General features: G+C 46.9%; 2 protein-coding genes across 6 annotated transcripts in view; one reads left to right on the forward strand and one right to left on the reverse strand.

Annotated features, from left to right (window-relative positions):
* LOC143137596 (rho GTPase-activating protein 23-like) overlaps positions 1 to 11,316 on the forward strand; it is a 65,913-nt gene extending 54,597 nt beyond the window's left edge. For all 5 annotated transcript variants that reach the window (XM_076297843.1, XM_076297841.1, XM_076297844.1 and 2 more), the window contains 13 exons: positions 465 to 785; positions 1,909 to 1,970; positions 2,245 to 2,363; positions 2,882 to 3,000; positions 3,133 to 3,285; positions 3,744 to 3,822; positions 3,955 to 4,028; positions 4,154 to 4,243; positions 4,953 to 5,078; positions 5,570 to 5,611; positions 6,165 to 6,258; positions 7,922 to 7,953; positions 8,324 to 11,316. In XM_076297843.1, the coding sequence (XP_076153958.1) occupies positions 465 to 785; positions 1,909 to 1,970; positions 2,245 to 2,363; positions 2,882 to 3,000; positions 3,133 to 3,285; positions 3,744 to 3,822; positions 3,955 to 4,028; positions 4,154 to 4,243; positions 4,953 to 5,078; positions 5,570 to 5,611; positions 6,165 to 6,258; positions 7,922 to 7,953; positions 8,324 to 9,472 (2,460 nt within the window). In that variant the 3' untranslated portion in view covers positions 9,473 to 11,316. The remainder of the gene's footprint in view (positions 1 to 464; positions 786 to 1,908; positions 1,971 to 2,244; positions 2,364 to 2,881; positions 3,001 to 3,132; positions 3,286 to 3,743; positions 3,823 to 3,954; positions 4,029 to 4,153; positions 4,244 to 4,952; positions 5,079 to 5,569; positions 5,612 to 6,164; positions 6,259 to 7,921; positions 7,954 to 8,323) is intronic.
* A 113-nt stretch (positions 11,317 to 11,429) lies between these two features.
* On the reverse strand, positions 11,430 to 13,438 carry hexim1 (HEXIM P-TEFb complex subunit 1). The gene is made up of 2 exons (XM_076297853.1): positions 13,293 to 13,438; positions 11,430 to 13,044 (listed from the first exon to the last, which is right to left on the reverse strand). Exon 2 carries the CDS (start codon positions 13,026 to 13,028, stop codon positions 11,973 to 11,975), a length of 1,056 nt encoding a protein of 351 aa, XP_076153968.1. The 5' UTR covers positions 13,029 to 13,044; positions 13,293 to 13,438; the 3' UTR covers positions 11,430 to 11,972.
* Between the last annotated feature and the right edge of the window lie 1,024 nt (positions 13,439 to 14,462).

A 14,462-nucleotide genomic window follows, 5' to 3' on the forward strand; every position in this document is an offset into this window, starting at 1 on the left:
AAACATTAACTCAACTGCATACACACACACAGATACAATCACCTGCCTGACTGCTTACTGTCTGGCAAGAACAAACCTTCCTCACCTGTCCCCCACCCTTCCTCACCTTTCCCCCACCTAGCTGGCAGTTTGCCATCCATTGTTTACCGTTCTTTGTCTCCTTGACTGGATGCCCGGCTTATAGCTCTTCCAAACTCACTCAATGGTCCCTTTATTTGCATAGATATAAGCATTCAAACACACTGGCACACACTGACTGACACACACACACACACACACACACGCACACACACACACACACACATACACACACACACACATTTCACGCTGTATTTAAAGACTGCTAAGACATTATGAATTATGAATGTGCAATGTTCACTTAGTAGGGCCAGTGTTGTTCATTCTGTGCACCAAAATAACGTTGTGTTATGGTGTGTGTGTGTGTGTTTGTGTGTGCTCTGCAGAAAGTGGGCGGCGGCATGCGTCCGTGGAAACGCGTCTTCTCCGTGCTGCGCACCCATTCGCTCTTCCTCTACAAGGACAAGCGGGAGGCGGTCCTACATGGCGCCGGGGCTGGAGGCCACGGCCCCGCCCACGGCGAGGACGAGCAGCCAATCAGCATCCGCGGCTGCCTGATTGACATCGCCTACAGCGAGACGAAGCGCAAGCACACGCTGCGGCTGACCACGCAGGACTTCTGCGAGTACCTGCTGCAGGCCGAGGACCGCGAGGACATGCTGGGCTGGATCCGGGTCATCCGCGAGAACAGCAAGACCGACAGCGAGGTCAGTCAAAGGGTCGGGGGGGGGGGGGGGGGGGTCAAAGGTCAAAGTTCAGGCTGACATGTAAAACATGGACAGGAATGGGACAAAGACTGGACGCAACACCGTTTGGACAAAAAGAGCACACACAGAAGAGGCTATTCAGGATCAGGGCAGGTCAGGGAAGAGGTCTGGACACAACCTGCCGCACACTACACACCACACTACAGATTTACAACTAGTGTGGAGCACTGTGGAATGACAGCGTTACCAAAAACACTCGGTGTTGGGGATCGAACTCAAATAAATTAAAAAAACCGAGAGCAAGTGTGCTGACCTTCTCTGTTACGTTGTGCATTACCAAACACACCCAGACTCTAAATTAGATTCATACTCAGCCTGTGTGTTCAGACGCAGTTCTTGAGGAACTCAGACACAACACCACACAACATGACAGCCCTGAAGTAGCCGTATGGTTAGGAAACAGAAATGAATTAAATGTGCATTAAATGTGTACACCACAACCCTTCATCACAACACAATCCAATGCTGAGTTGTGTTTGCCAATTACAGCCAAACAGCCCAATCCTCCAGGCCTTTTCACCAGGCTCAGTCAATCCGTAGCTGGTCACCATATTTAAGCTCATAAATCTATAAGAGGTTGTACACTGCGCTTATGTAATGAAGGGTGTTGAATAATAGATGCTTTGGGAGTTGTCTGATGTGACATGAGCAACCTTATGTGAGATTTATAGTACACATCTCATGCCTTATGCATCTAATCATGCATTTATGAAGGCACAAGGGCATGTGGGCTTGTATACAGAAATGGATTCAACTCTGGGTACCTGGGAAAAGCAGTAATCCATAAAAAGAAAACAGAGAAGCACATGTAGGAGGGGATTGATGGGACTTCAACACTATGAATCCAGGTCTATGGGTGTGTCACGCAATACTGAAATCTAATGTGTTGGAGTTTTCAGATCAAGAAATGAAATGTTAGCAGCAGCAGTGATATGTGGCAATCCTATAACTGGGATGTGTTGATTTGTGTGTTTGAATGACTGGAGTATTGCTTTATCTGAACATCTTTTCTCTCTCTCTCTCTCTCTCACTCTCTCTCTCTCTCTCTCTCTCTCCCTGTCAGGACTTGGGTTTCTCTCGTCAGGCCCTCATCAATAAGAAACTCAACGACTACAGGAAACAGAGGCGAGTGCTTCCTGTGAAGTGTGTGTGTGTGTGTGTGTGAGAGGTGTGTGTTCGAGGTGTGTGTGTGTGTGTGTGTGTGTCAGTCACTGACGCATGTTGAGTATCAGTGTAATGTCAGCATTAGTAATTAAATAGTATTATAATGCATTTTTAGCAGTTTTGCTGTTTTTGTTGTTGTCGAAAACATGTTAGTTTGCATATTGCTTTGGATAAAGACACTTGCTCTAAGTCTGCTTATGAATCGGAGGCACTAAAAAACGTAATCACTCCGTAGTCCGACGGGCAACAAGCCGGACACCTCGCCTCGGGTCCATCGCATGATGCCCCCCTTCCTGCTGCCCAAGACGGACAACACTTCTGGGACCAATCGCTCCCCCAAAACAGACGGCAAAGGTGAGTGAAGTGACCAGACAACTAGGGACGGCACGAAGCCCACTCCCGTGTAGTTACCCCAGAATTTCACACCTCACGGAGCCAGACAATTTGCTTGTACACTTCCCAGAGACTGATTTACACAGTAAAGGAAAACACATTGTTGACATGCATAGATGAACAAATTAATATATTATATTCGTTTTTTCTAGATATTCTGGTTGCAGGTGTGAGTTGTCAATTTATAACAATGTTAATACATTTAGAAGTTGAAGATACAAAATCTTTATGTGACCTATTCCCCTTGTCATTCCAACATGAGCCCTGTGTTATGAGTCTCACCATCTGATTGAGGCAGACCACAGAGGGCCTCTAATTATGCCTCTAAAATGCCACACAAAGGGCCAAAAAACCTGACAGACTAGACCAGCCGCGGGGAGTGGCAAGGGAACAGATTTGGGTTGCGGTCGCACCGCGTCTGTCTGTCTGTCTGTTTTGGGGTAATAGAACGTCTCTCTCTCTCTCTCCTCTCTGCTCAGATGAGAGCAGCCCCCCTAAGACCCCCTGGGGCATCAACCTCATGAAGAAGGGCAAGAAGACAGGCCCCAAGGCCTTTGGGGTGCGGCTGGAGGACTGCCAGCCTGGCGTTGACAATAAGGTACGTCTGCACCTTCAGCTGGGGGGTTGGGGGGGGGGGGAATACAGGCTTCCAGGTGTTTTTATTGTGCTGGTAAATAATAAATAATAATAAATAAGCTCCGTTTGTTTGTTTTGTTGTGTGTGTGTGCAGTTTGTGCCCCTGATCGTGGAGGTGTGCTGCGGCCTGGTGGAGTCGATGGGGCTGGAGTACACGGGCATCTACAGAGTGCCCGGCAACAACGCCATGGTGTCCGCCCTGCAGGAGCAACTCAACAAGGGCATGGAGATCAACACCACTGAGGAGGTGGGCACTGCCCCCTGGGCACTCACACACTCGTGTTTCTGTGGTTCTGGTGGTGGTGGTGGCGGTGGTGGTTGGATTGGACTGATTGGAGTGGATAGTCTTTACTGTCCTCTAGGGGCAGTTTGGTTCACAGCAAGTAGCCTGCACAAATACACTCAGTCAACATTAAAACATAAGATAATAAAAATAGGACCTGATACGATCACATTCACTTGTGGGAAATTGTAAATGTGTTCCAGTCCGAATGTAAACATATGCAATGATGAACAAAGTTGACCAGTTGTGTGTGTGTGTGTGTGGTAGAGTATTCCTTGAAAATTAATTGGACAGTGAGCGTGATCGTGTGTGTTTATGAGACAAACTATGAGGGCCAAAGTGGTATGAGGAAATGGCACAAAAGGAAGCGAAAGAGGTGAGATATGACGAGTCAGTGATTCTCATCTCTCGCTGTCTCTCAGAAATGGCAGGACCTGAACGTCATCAGCAGCCTTCTCAAGTCCTTCTTCAGGAAGCTTCCGGAACCTCTCTTCACCGACGGTAAGCCTGACGCTCTGTTGGTTTAAGTCTACATATCTGACACACCCCTGTTTGTGTGTGTGGGTTCTGTGGGTTGGCCGTTTGGAGTGCAGTGCTCCATGCAAATGACTCTCTACCGCCCTCTGTCTGCAGATAAGTATAATGACTTCATCGACGCCAACCGGTTGGAGGAGGCAGGAGACCGACTGAAGACCTTGCGCAAGCTGGTGTGCATCTCTCACAATCTCTAATAATCTAGATGATCTTTCCATATTTCTCTTTATAAATGTTTCCTCGCTTTCTCGCCCAGTGTCTTGACTTTTTTATATATTATCTTTACTCTGTCGTTCAGACTCAAGACCTACCTGATCATTACTTCCACACCCTGAAGTTTCTGGTGGGCCACTTGAAGACAGTGGCGGATAATTCAGAGAAGAATAAGGTTTGTTAAGATCTTAAGATATTTATTATTGCATGCAATGCATACAGCCCCTTTTTTCATGGTAGCTTGCATGACTCACATGACTCACATGCTGCCAGCCCATAATGTCCGTGGTAATTACCCCGGAGAAGGTTAAAGGTCAACTGGATCATTGTAGACTTGGCATGTTCTTGCTCTTCGGGGCCACTGAGGTCTGCGCTGAGAGATAGTGCTTTCTTTGGCCTGCCATGTCAATGAATAAATAAATAAATCAAATCCCATTTAGATTGAATAGCCGTCCATCCACCCTTAAGGAGCTGGTCAATATAAAAGCAATGAGCAGCGAGATGGACATCCCTGGAGACACCCTGTTGTCTCTTCTACCAAAGGCCTAACTGCACGACTATCTTTGTATAAATGTACTGTTAACAGAGCACACCCCGTTTCCTTCCTTTAATGACACATTAAAATACTTTCCTAAGGCGCAACAGAGTACTGCAACTACACCACTGCCTGACTTTTGTCTCATTTCACTTCATCTTCCTGGAAAATACAAGACATATTTAAACACATGAATAACACATAGTTTATTGATATTATAGTATTATTTATCAGCCATAGTTCTTCTTGTAGAACTATACTTATAAGAGTTCTTATTCTTCATCATTTTATCTCTCTTCTGTCCATCCTCTGTCTTTTTTTTTTCCCCGATCCCTTCTTCCTTGTGTAGATGGAGCCGAGGAACTTGGCCCTGGTGTTCGGGCCTACTCTCGTCCGGACGTCTGAGGACAACATGACCGACATGGTCACGCACATGCCTGACCGCTACAAGATCATCGAGACTCTCATTGTGCATGTAAGCGCGCACGCACACACACACACAATAAAACACACACACACACACACACACACACACACACACACAAACACACACACACACACACACACACACACACACACACAAACAAAAGCACACACACAAACACACACACAGGCTCTCACGGTTCACTTTGTTTCACCTCTTTTTCCTTCTCCAGCTTTCTGCCCAGTGTGTCCGAAAGCGTACCATCCTTGTTATGATTGATTTCTCGGTTGTGGGTTGTGTCCCTTGTCTATGCCCTCTGTTCAAATAGTCACCCTTCCAACTTCCTCTCTTGAACTTCCTGTCTTGTTGGTGGTGCCATAGTGTTGTTGATGACCATGCCTGCTGACACCGAGTAACAAGAGTGCCACGTTGCTTTCAATAGAAATGAGTTGGAAATACGTGCTCATCTTTCCCTCCCTCTCTCCCTCCCTCCCTTCTCTCTCTCTCTCTCTCTCTCCCTCCCTTTATTTCTTTCTCTGCAGCATGCCTGGTTCTTCAGTGATGATCTAGACAAGGATGAAAAGGTGAGCTTGGTGCCGTGTGCAGAGAACCCAAAATGTCAAATGTGCACTTGCTGCTAGTGGTGAAGGCCTTAGGAGTTTCTGGTTCAGACTCAGCTCCCATGACATAAAGATGATTTCAGTAGATCCATGCATTTATCAGCATTAAACACCAATAGTCCTTATTCATGCCCTCGTCTTAAAAGTGATCATGAGAGTTTCATGTTTAACAAATACCAAGGATTCCAATCTTATAGAAGAGATAGCAATGCACTTGTTAAACACAAGGAATACGGAAACATAGTCCTGTTTTCCATGAAGAATAAAATATTGTCACATCTAGATTAACGATGAATTCTTAACTGGATGTCATCATGCCTTCGTGAAGGTTGTTAATTTTGCATTAGAGCTACTGATAACAGTTCCATCTTCATAGATACAAGGAAATGAATTGCATTGTGATGGAGCTGTTGACATTACTGCTGAGGCATACATCAAACAGGCTTTAGTTCCTCCACTACACCAATCCCTGAACACACACACACACACATACACTAACCGGTTCTTGTTTCCACAGACTCCCGAGGACCAAAGGGACCTGCAGCCGGTCCCCAACATTGACCACCTCCTCCCCAACATAGGCAGAACCATACCTCTCTGTGATGCCTCAGGTGAGCATCTAACCCCCCCCACACCCCACCTGCCTACCTGCCTGCTGCCATGGCGATAGGACCCAGGGCTGGCCTCTTGGGGGGGTAGCCCAACCCTCTGGGGAGTCTGCATGACACACACACAGACAGACAGACACACACACACACGCACACACACACACACATATACAAACACACACATCCAACCCTCTGTGGAGCCCCAAAGCTGAGGAGGTTCTGTTGAAAGGACCAGCCTCTGTTCACCAGTTCACCTGACACAAACTAGGGATGCGCCGATCGTGAGCCGGGGACCGATACCGATATCGATATCGATATCGATGTATAAAATAACAATTTGGCTGATACTGATATTTCATTTTTTAGTAGTTTAGTAATTGTATCCTGTACAATTGTACAATAACTAAACCTTTTCCAAGTCTATCTGGCCTTTATAGCACAACATTTACGTAGTGCAGAATTGATGTAACGTAACAGATAAACATCAGCCACTGCCATCGGATAATGTCACATAAATATCAGTCAACAGGGTCAATATTGGCCTATACCGATGTTGGCTGATAAATCGGTGCATCCCAAAAACAAACTGATCTCATTTCTACTGGTCTTTTCATGATGAAGTAATACTAGGCTAAGGTATTGTGTTATGGTATTATGATACTGGGTGCTGATTTTATGATAATGGGTGCCTGCAATAAGTTCTCCTGATTTGATACTGGGGGAGTTCATTGGGTTCTTGTCTAAGTGCAGAAAGAGCTCATTTGCATTGTGAGTTTGCCGTGTGTAGATGGGCAATCATGCACGCCTGCATACAAGAGGGGTGTGTTTAAAGTGTAAGATTAAGGCTGCTTTCTCACCTTCACCAGGGCAGGTTTCCCTAGTTCACACTCTGAATTTTCTAAAATAAATCCTCAAATATTCTCAGTCCTCTCTTTCTCTGAAATGAACTGTCCTTAAATGGACCGTTTGAGGCCTACCTTTTTCCACCCACACAGTCATTTCTTTTTTTACTTTTCTCTTTTCACACTTGTTTGCCTTCCTTTCCCCTTGTTCTTTCTATCCTGTCCTCTCTCTCTCTCTCTCTCTGTTATTCTTTCTATCTCTCACTCTTTCTGTGGGTGTTTCCGCACCCTTCTGCTAGCCGACCCAGTGGATCAAACGCAGCGGTAGGAGCAGGATTCTCACCTGACGTTGTCGACCTGTGTGTGTGTGTGTGTGTGTGTGTGTGTGCACATGTGTGAGTGAGTGAGTATGTACAGTATGTGTGTATGTGTGTGTGTGTGTGTGTGTACACATGTCTTTAAATGAGTGACTGTGTGTGTGTGTGTGCATTTGCGCATGCAATTTTGTGTGTGTGTGTGTGTGTGTGTGAGAGAGAGAGGAGGTGTGTGTTTTGTGGTGTGTTGTGAGCTCCACACTCCGTGCCATTCCCAGCTTTAGTAACACTTCTGATCTGTCTTCACGTCTGTAGACTCCTTCACTAACACTAAAGCTTTAGTGACCCTTCCTCACTTAGGTGTCAGCCTGTGACACAACTTGTTGTCTTGTCCGTGTGATTGTCAGCCATTTTGTTTTGTTTTGTTTTCTTGGACTGGTCAGTGGCCCTGTTCTCATCTCTCTCTCTCTTTCTTTCTCTCTCTCTCTCTCTCTCTCTCTCTCTCTCTAGATTCCACCAACAGTGACTCAGTTAAATCCAAGGTAAGCTGTTGCAGCATTTGACGACATGGACGTGACTCTTATCTTATTGACGTGTGAACTGTTTGAAAAAGAAAATCCAGCCCAACTTAACATGACTTCCCGTTAAAGGAATTCAACAGTAACAATCAAAAGTACACTGCAAACCTTGATTTGAAATATGCTGACCCAAGACCCAACTACAACTTAAAAATGGGACTCATTCCAGCTTGAAAGACAGTTAAAAAGAAAGACAGAGAGAGAGAGAGAGAGAGAGAGAGAGAGAAAGTAGTGAAATGGAATGAAATCTAATGTTGTAAAAAATATTATTAAATTATTAAATATTAAAGTGACTGAAGTGGACTAATGTTGCTATCTGGTTGATGTTTGTCAGGATTCCCCAGCTTCCAAGAAGGACCTGAGTGCTAAGGACTTCCTTCCCCTGTCAATCATCTCCGCCGTCACCCGGAAACGCAAGAAGCACCAAAGCGCCTGTCCCCCCGGCAACAGCACCGATGAGGACTCCGAGCACGAGCCGGTCAAAGCCAGCAACTATGGGGGGAAGAAGAGCGGAGCTGAGAATGAGGAGGAGGAAGAGGAGGAGGGTGAGGAGGAAGATGCGGAGGAGGAGGACAGGAAGGGAGGATGTGCCATTGTGGGATCAGAGAGACGAGAGGATGAAGGGATAGAGAGAGCGAGAGAGAAGACAGAGGGACAGCAAGGTTCTCAAAGAGGAGGAGGAGAGGAGGAGGAGGAGGAGGAGGAGGAGGGAGAGAGCAAGAGGAATCAGAGTGTCGGTCAAGAGGAGAGGAAGGGTGGTCAGGTCAGGGCTTCCGCTGCCTGGCAAGGGGAAGGCAACTATTGCACCATGACGCCGAGCGGGCAGGTCAGTGCTAAGGAGGAAGGGGAGAGACGCCAGGGCGGGCAGGCCGTGCCCCAAGTGCGCCATCCCGCGCCACGCAGCTTCCTCTACACACACGCCGCGCGCCACTCGCCCAAATCCCCCCCGCCGCCCCCACTGTCCCCCGCGGTCGTCTCGCCTCCGACGTCCCCGCTGCGCCCTTCCTCCTCCTCCTTCTCCTCCTCCTCCCTGCTCTCGTCCCCCTCGGCCTCCCTGTCGCCCACCTCCCCCGTCGGCCCCGTCGCCGAGGGCAACGACCCCCTGACCCGGAAGAAGTTGAGGCGAGGCGTGCGGGTGCGGCCCCGCTCCATGTACTCGGAGTCGAGTCGCGGAGCGGGATCGGCTGACGAACGCGGTGGCGCCGGGGGCTCCGGCCCGGGAGCGCAGGGGTACGGCGCCTCTCCCGCATCTCCCACCGCGCCGGGCTTCGCTCGCCCCCCAGAGAGCCCCCGCGCGTCGTCCACGGCCGCTTCCCCGCAGTGCCCCCCCTCTGACTGGACGGAGCAGACCCACGTCGCCCCGTCTGTGCCCGCGGGGCAGGTGTGGAGGCCGGGCCGCGGCGCCATCTCCCCGGAGACCCGCCGGAGGCGACGGGACTGGCGGCGCCACACGGTGGTGGTCAGCCTGTCGGGGGAAGGCTGATGACGTCAAGGAGGGTGACGATGAGCGCCAGGACACTCCACTCCCCCCCCCCCTCCCCCAACCACCGAATCGCCACGCTACCAACCACAGCGTTTCATCCTAGTGCCAAGCGGAGACTCGGAGGCGCAGGCCGACCCTTATGCACCCCCAGCCCCTGAGTGACCAGTGGGCCTCGCCTCTCTCCCTCCCTTGCTCTGCTGCCCCTCTGTCTCCGGAAGCGGGTGGCTTCAGTGGCAGCTACATGATCTCACGCCAAAGTCAAAGAGAGCCACCAGGATCCATTTTGTTTCCCCCAAAAACAAAGCATATCAGCAGTAACTTGTTTTCTTACCTGAGTACTCTGATCAGAGTAAGGATAAAGGGGATTGAGGTTGTCTATAGGGAAACACTACGTGCTATATATAACTACGACAGGACAACGACAGTGACAGTGGTTTAATAATGGGTAACAGTGGCTGACCAGTGTTTCTGCCAACAGTGTTGTAGTTTGAACAGTTGAAAGGGGGCTGTATTGAGAGAAGCAGCCCATAACCCCATACCCCAAAGAGGTTCCAGAATGCCACCCAACCCCCCTACCTACCTATACACTATGTACACACACACACACACACACACACACACACACAGAGATGGACATTTGCATTTTCTCTTCAGAGCCCAGAATCAGCTGGGTTTCAAATATTGACCTGGAAGTGAAACAGGCCTCGTTGCCATGTCAACCCTAATCTCCCTTTAATGACTTACAATGTTTGCCCTGTTTGTCTGTGTAGCATCTGTCTTTGTCCTCTGTGCATGTACATATGTGAGTGATTATGTGTGGACCAATTTTTTGTAACAATTGTACAAAAGCCTTGCTAAGTTAACCCACCCTGTGTACATATGATACATATAATATATTATATTATTTGTTTTTGAGTATTTTTAATGGTTTGGAGATTAATGGGCTATGACTTGCCCTCTGAAACCGTGTTTCATTGTGTGGATTTTTTGTCTCCCTCACCAGCAACACATACACTCACACTGTTTATGAATCAAATATGTCTATATTACAAGGAAAAAGAACATGCCATATCAGGTGGCAAGTATCATGTCAATCGTGACACATCAATACAAAAACATCTCAGGTGTAAGGCAGGCCTAAAGAATGTTTGTTATGTAATGTAGCCTACACCACAACCAAACACTCAACGCATTCCAGAATTGACTACGAAAAAGTTGAAGACACACACAGTAGGGTAAGGCCTATGAGGACACAAGTACATCCTGGCTCGTTTTGAGACCTCTTTTCCTCTATAAGAAATCGTTTCATATTGTACATTTGGATAATGTAATAGCATGTGCCTCTGATACAAAATATTCAATATACAATAGTGAACATTCAGACTATTTTAGCAGTCTCAGAATACTCTAAATAATACAATGGAAGAAAGACGTTTATCTTCCTCCAAGACTTTATGCTTAAACTTAATCTGCATGCGGGCTAACATATGGGTTGAGCCTAGGCCTACTGTATAATATTTTCCAATTTCCATCAAAATGCATCATACACTGAGGCACATTGTACAATAACCTAACGCCAAGAAATGTCGCAATACTCCGACGTTACGCGGAGCCAACAGGTAGGCCTGCTATGTAAGCTACTCTAAAAACACTACCGCTTAAGCTTGTAAACGTGATGGGCTTCTTCAAGATGATACGCGTATTTTATTTGTTTATATTTTAATTCAAACTTACCTGTGGCCTGCGCTTCGAGGACCGACTGAAGTTATTCTGTGGTAAGTGGAATTAAAAGCCAACATGCAAGGAAATACTTCGACTAGTGCCACACGGCGAGTGGCTAGGCCTACATGATAGGGCAGCTCTATACACTGCTGTAGCGAGTAGGCGGGCGACTTCCTCCTCGACAGATCTAGTGCTGTTTTTTTTCCCTTGTATACATAATTTAGGCTAGTAAAAGTTGAACTTTTGCATCCAGTCGTTTAATTGGCATGTAAACACGATAAACCTCAAGTAAACATGGAAAAAAATCTAATACAGACAACTTTGGTCATGCATTAACAGACTTCATCTGCGAAATTTATGTCCATAACCGGATATAAACGACAAGAGCATCAGCTATGTAACTACTTGGCTGGATTAACCAAAAAAAGACACATCTGTTTAATAAAGAAGGCCATAGACAAACCTTTATGAAATCTTGTGTCCGACAAATGCACTCCAGTATTGAAAACAACTTCCCCCCGACTGACAATCATTAAAACGCAGCATTGTTAGTTCGACCCTTTAATTGCAATAATGACTACGTGACGCATTTGTAAAATCGTTAGCTATATTTCAATTAAACACTTAAAATAGACATTCTGGATGGAATCTAAATTTGCAGATCGTCCTCCGTTAATAGGAACTAAGAGCCTATAGCAGTACTGAAACTTACAGTCAAAAAATGAATTTAGATGAATAAACAAATAAAACATAAGTCGTACATAACCAAAAGTGTCCATCACTTGGTTTCATGCGCTGGGTCTTGCCCAGTGTCCGTTCCTGGTGTGGACCCGTTGATGCTCTGCTGCCTGTACCGTTGGCTCTGTTCTAGCAACTCGCTGTTCTGCGCCTTCAGTCTTTCGAGTTCACTCTCCAACTCCCGAAGACGCTGGGCTGCATCGACCGGGGTCTCGGCTGTCGCATCAGTGTCTTTTTCGACGTTACGCAGCCGGTTGTTTTCCTCTTCCAGTCGCGACAGGCACTTCTCCAGCTCTAGGTACTCCTGCACCAGTTCTTGCTTGGACATGTTCTGGAGTGTCTCGACGTGGTATCTCTCGTAAGTTTCGGAGAAGTCCTTCTGGAGAAACTCACCACCTGCGTGCCCTGGTCTTCCCATTCCATCACTACTGCCGTCACCTTCCTCATCCTCTTCTTCGTCTTGATCGAAATAGTCTTCCTCACTGGCTGTGTCCTCGGAGCGAATCGCACCGAAGGACCGTCGCCCGCCGAGTTCCGTGTTCAGATCCGGCTCTTCACGGTCGTGCTCCTCCATCAGGAACTGGGTAGTGTTGTATGGGGCTACGGGAAGACCTTTAGCGAACATCTCCTCTCGCACTCGCGATGCTCGTATGGTCTCTCGTTCGTCGAGTTCCTTTTTCTCTTCCCATGACAGTTTGTAATAAGGCTTCCAGCGGCGCTTCTTCTTGGATGGACGTCGCCGGTGCTTCTTTCTGCCTGCCTGCCTGCCGTCCGATAACCCCGGGTCAGTCGCTGTTCCGGAGCCACCGGAATTCCCTTTGTTCTGATCGTCCTTCTCGCTCCTGGGCAAACCGGGTGTTTTTTCAGCAACAGTCCCATCTTCTCCTGCGGCATCGCCAGCTTTCGGTTCCAGATCGCCCCGATTGTGCCCACGGCACATCGGGTGTGTGTCTCCAGAAACCAGTCCAGGACACACCTCCAGCTGATTTCTTTGCACTTGTTTCCTAGCGACGATGTCTCTCTGTTGCCCGTCTCGATGTTGCCCCCTACTGTCATCCTCCGAATTTGCATCGCCTTTGGTAGTAATAAGCTCCATAACTGTACACTCCCACCTGAGAGAGAAATAAGTTTTAGATGAGGCTTAACGTTTCTGTCTTTTGAAAACCGATATGAACAGTGGAACGTCAGTAACCTGTATTTAAGTTGCAACTGTTACTGGCTACCTCAATAAGTCTATAACATTATATCATTCAAACTTTCGTTAAATTAAATGTAACGATGTGATTTAAAAATGTGTTAACGTTAATGCTCTTCGACTTTAACCAACATTTCAACTCAGCGATAAAATTATAAAACAAACCTCTCCGCGTCCACTTCAATTTCAGCTACTGAATTCTTCAGCTATTTATGAGTACTATCGTTAACTCTTTCCACTCCGTCTTCAACTGTCTGTTTCTCTCTGTTGAGACGAGCGCATCTCTCATCAGCGGACTCTCCTGTACGCTTCTGCTGAAGAGGAAAAGGGGGCTTGTTCATTTATTACCTCCTCCAATGCAAGGGCGCATGCGGCTAGCCTGCGACGCTTTACGTTTTATGGGAGTAGTAGTTTAACAATCAATAGAGTTGCATGCATTACGCGTGGCCAAAGACTACACTAACCACAAATCTGCATTTGTTTTCATGTATGGACACGGCACGCCCCCTTAATATTCCTATTGGTCAGAAAGTTGTTTTCATGCTTGCTACAATAATTTGCTCTCCCAATTGGTAGAACTCAGTGTCAATCACAAAGAAAGCTGTCCCAGTTAGTCTTTCGGGCGCTACCACATTAATTAAAATGGGTAGAAAGTTGTATTCCGAAATGTATAAAGAGTACTAAATGTTGATTAACGGCATTTTATAAGACAACACAGAGCCGCCTGGCATCTAAAAATAAATAATCCAAACAGCTTTTAAGAGAACAAACAACATTTTCACTGTTAATGTTAGAAGTATAATACTTGCGTACCTGACTGCACTGATGATATACTGCGCCCGTCAGTCACGAACTAGTTCTTCAGAAGCATTGTTGCAGAGATGTTGTTTCCATCTATGGACCAAAATAAAATGTTGTGCTTCTACTCTACATGATTGGATACGGTGCAATATAATCAAGTCAATCTGCTCACTGCTGCGGATCGATGTTGATTTTCTTCAGCCCTGCTTGCAATTTGAGCGAATTAGAGGACAAACGTAGCTGGCTAGCTAATGCCATGCCAATGGAGAATGGGCCTGGCAGTGCTCCTGATGAAGCATCCCGCGAGCATAGCAAATGTTAGCTACCATACTTGGCTACGAAATTTACGTTTTCATTTTGTCTGTTAATCAGACATGTGCCCACTTATCCAGTAATTCATTTACAATCTTTTCACACGAACTTGACACCTGAGTCTATGTTTGGCCGTACAGAGCTAAATTTGGTTAGATAAAGAGATGTTGCCGTATAAAGTTAGCTAGCTTGGTGGTTAGCTGATAGCTAACACAAAACTAG

Source organism: Alosa pseudoharengus, unplaced genomic scaffold (assembly GCF_046254945.1).
Source record: "Alosa pseudoharengus isolate Yale_2024_CS ecotype anadromous, Long Island Sound unplaced genomic scaffold, YU_APseudo_1.1 YU_APseudo_1.1_scf_21, whole genome shotgun sequence".
NCBI lineage: Eukaryota > Metazoa > Chordata > Actinopteri > Clupeiformes > Clupeidae > Alosa > Alosa pseudoharengus.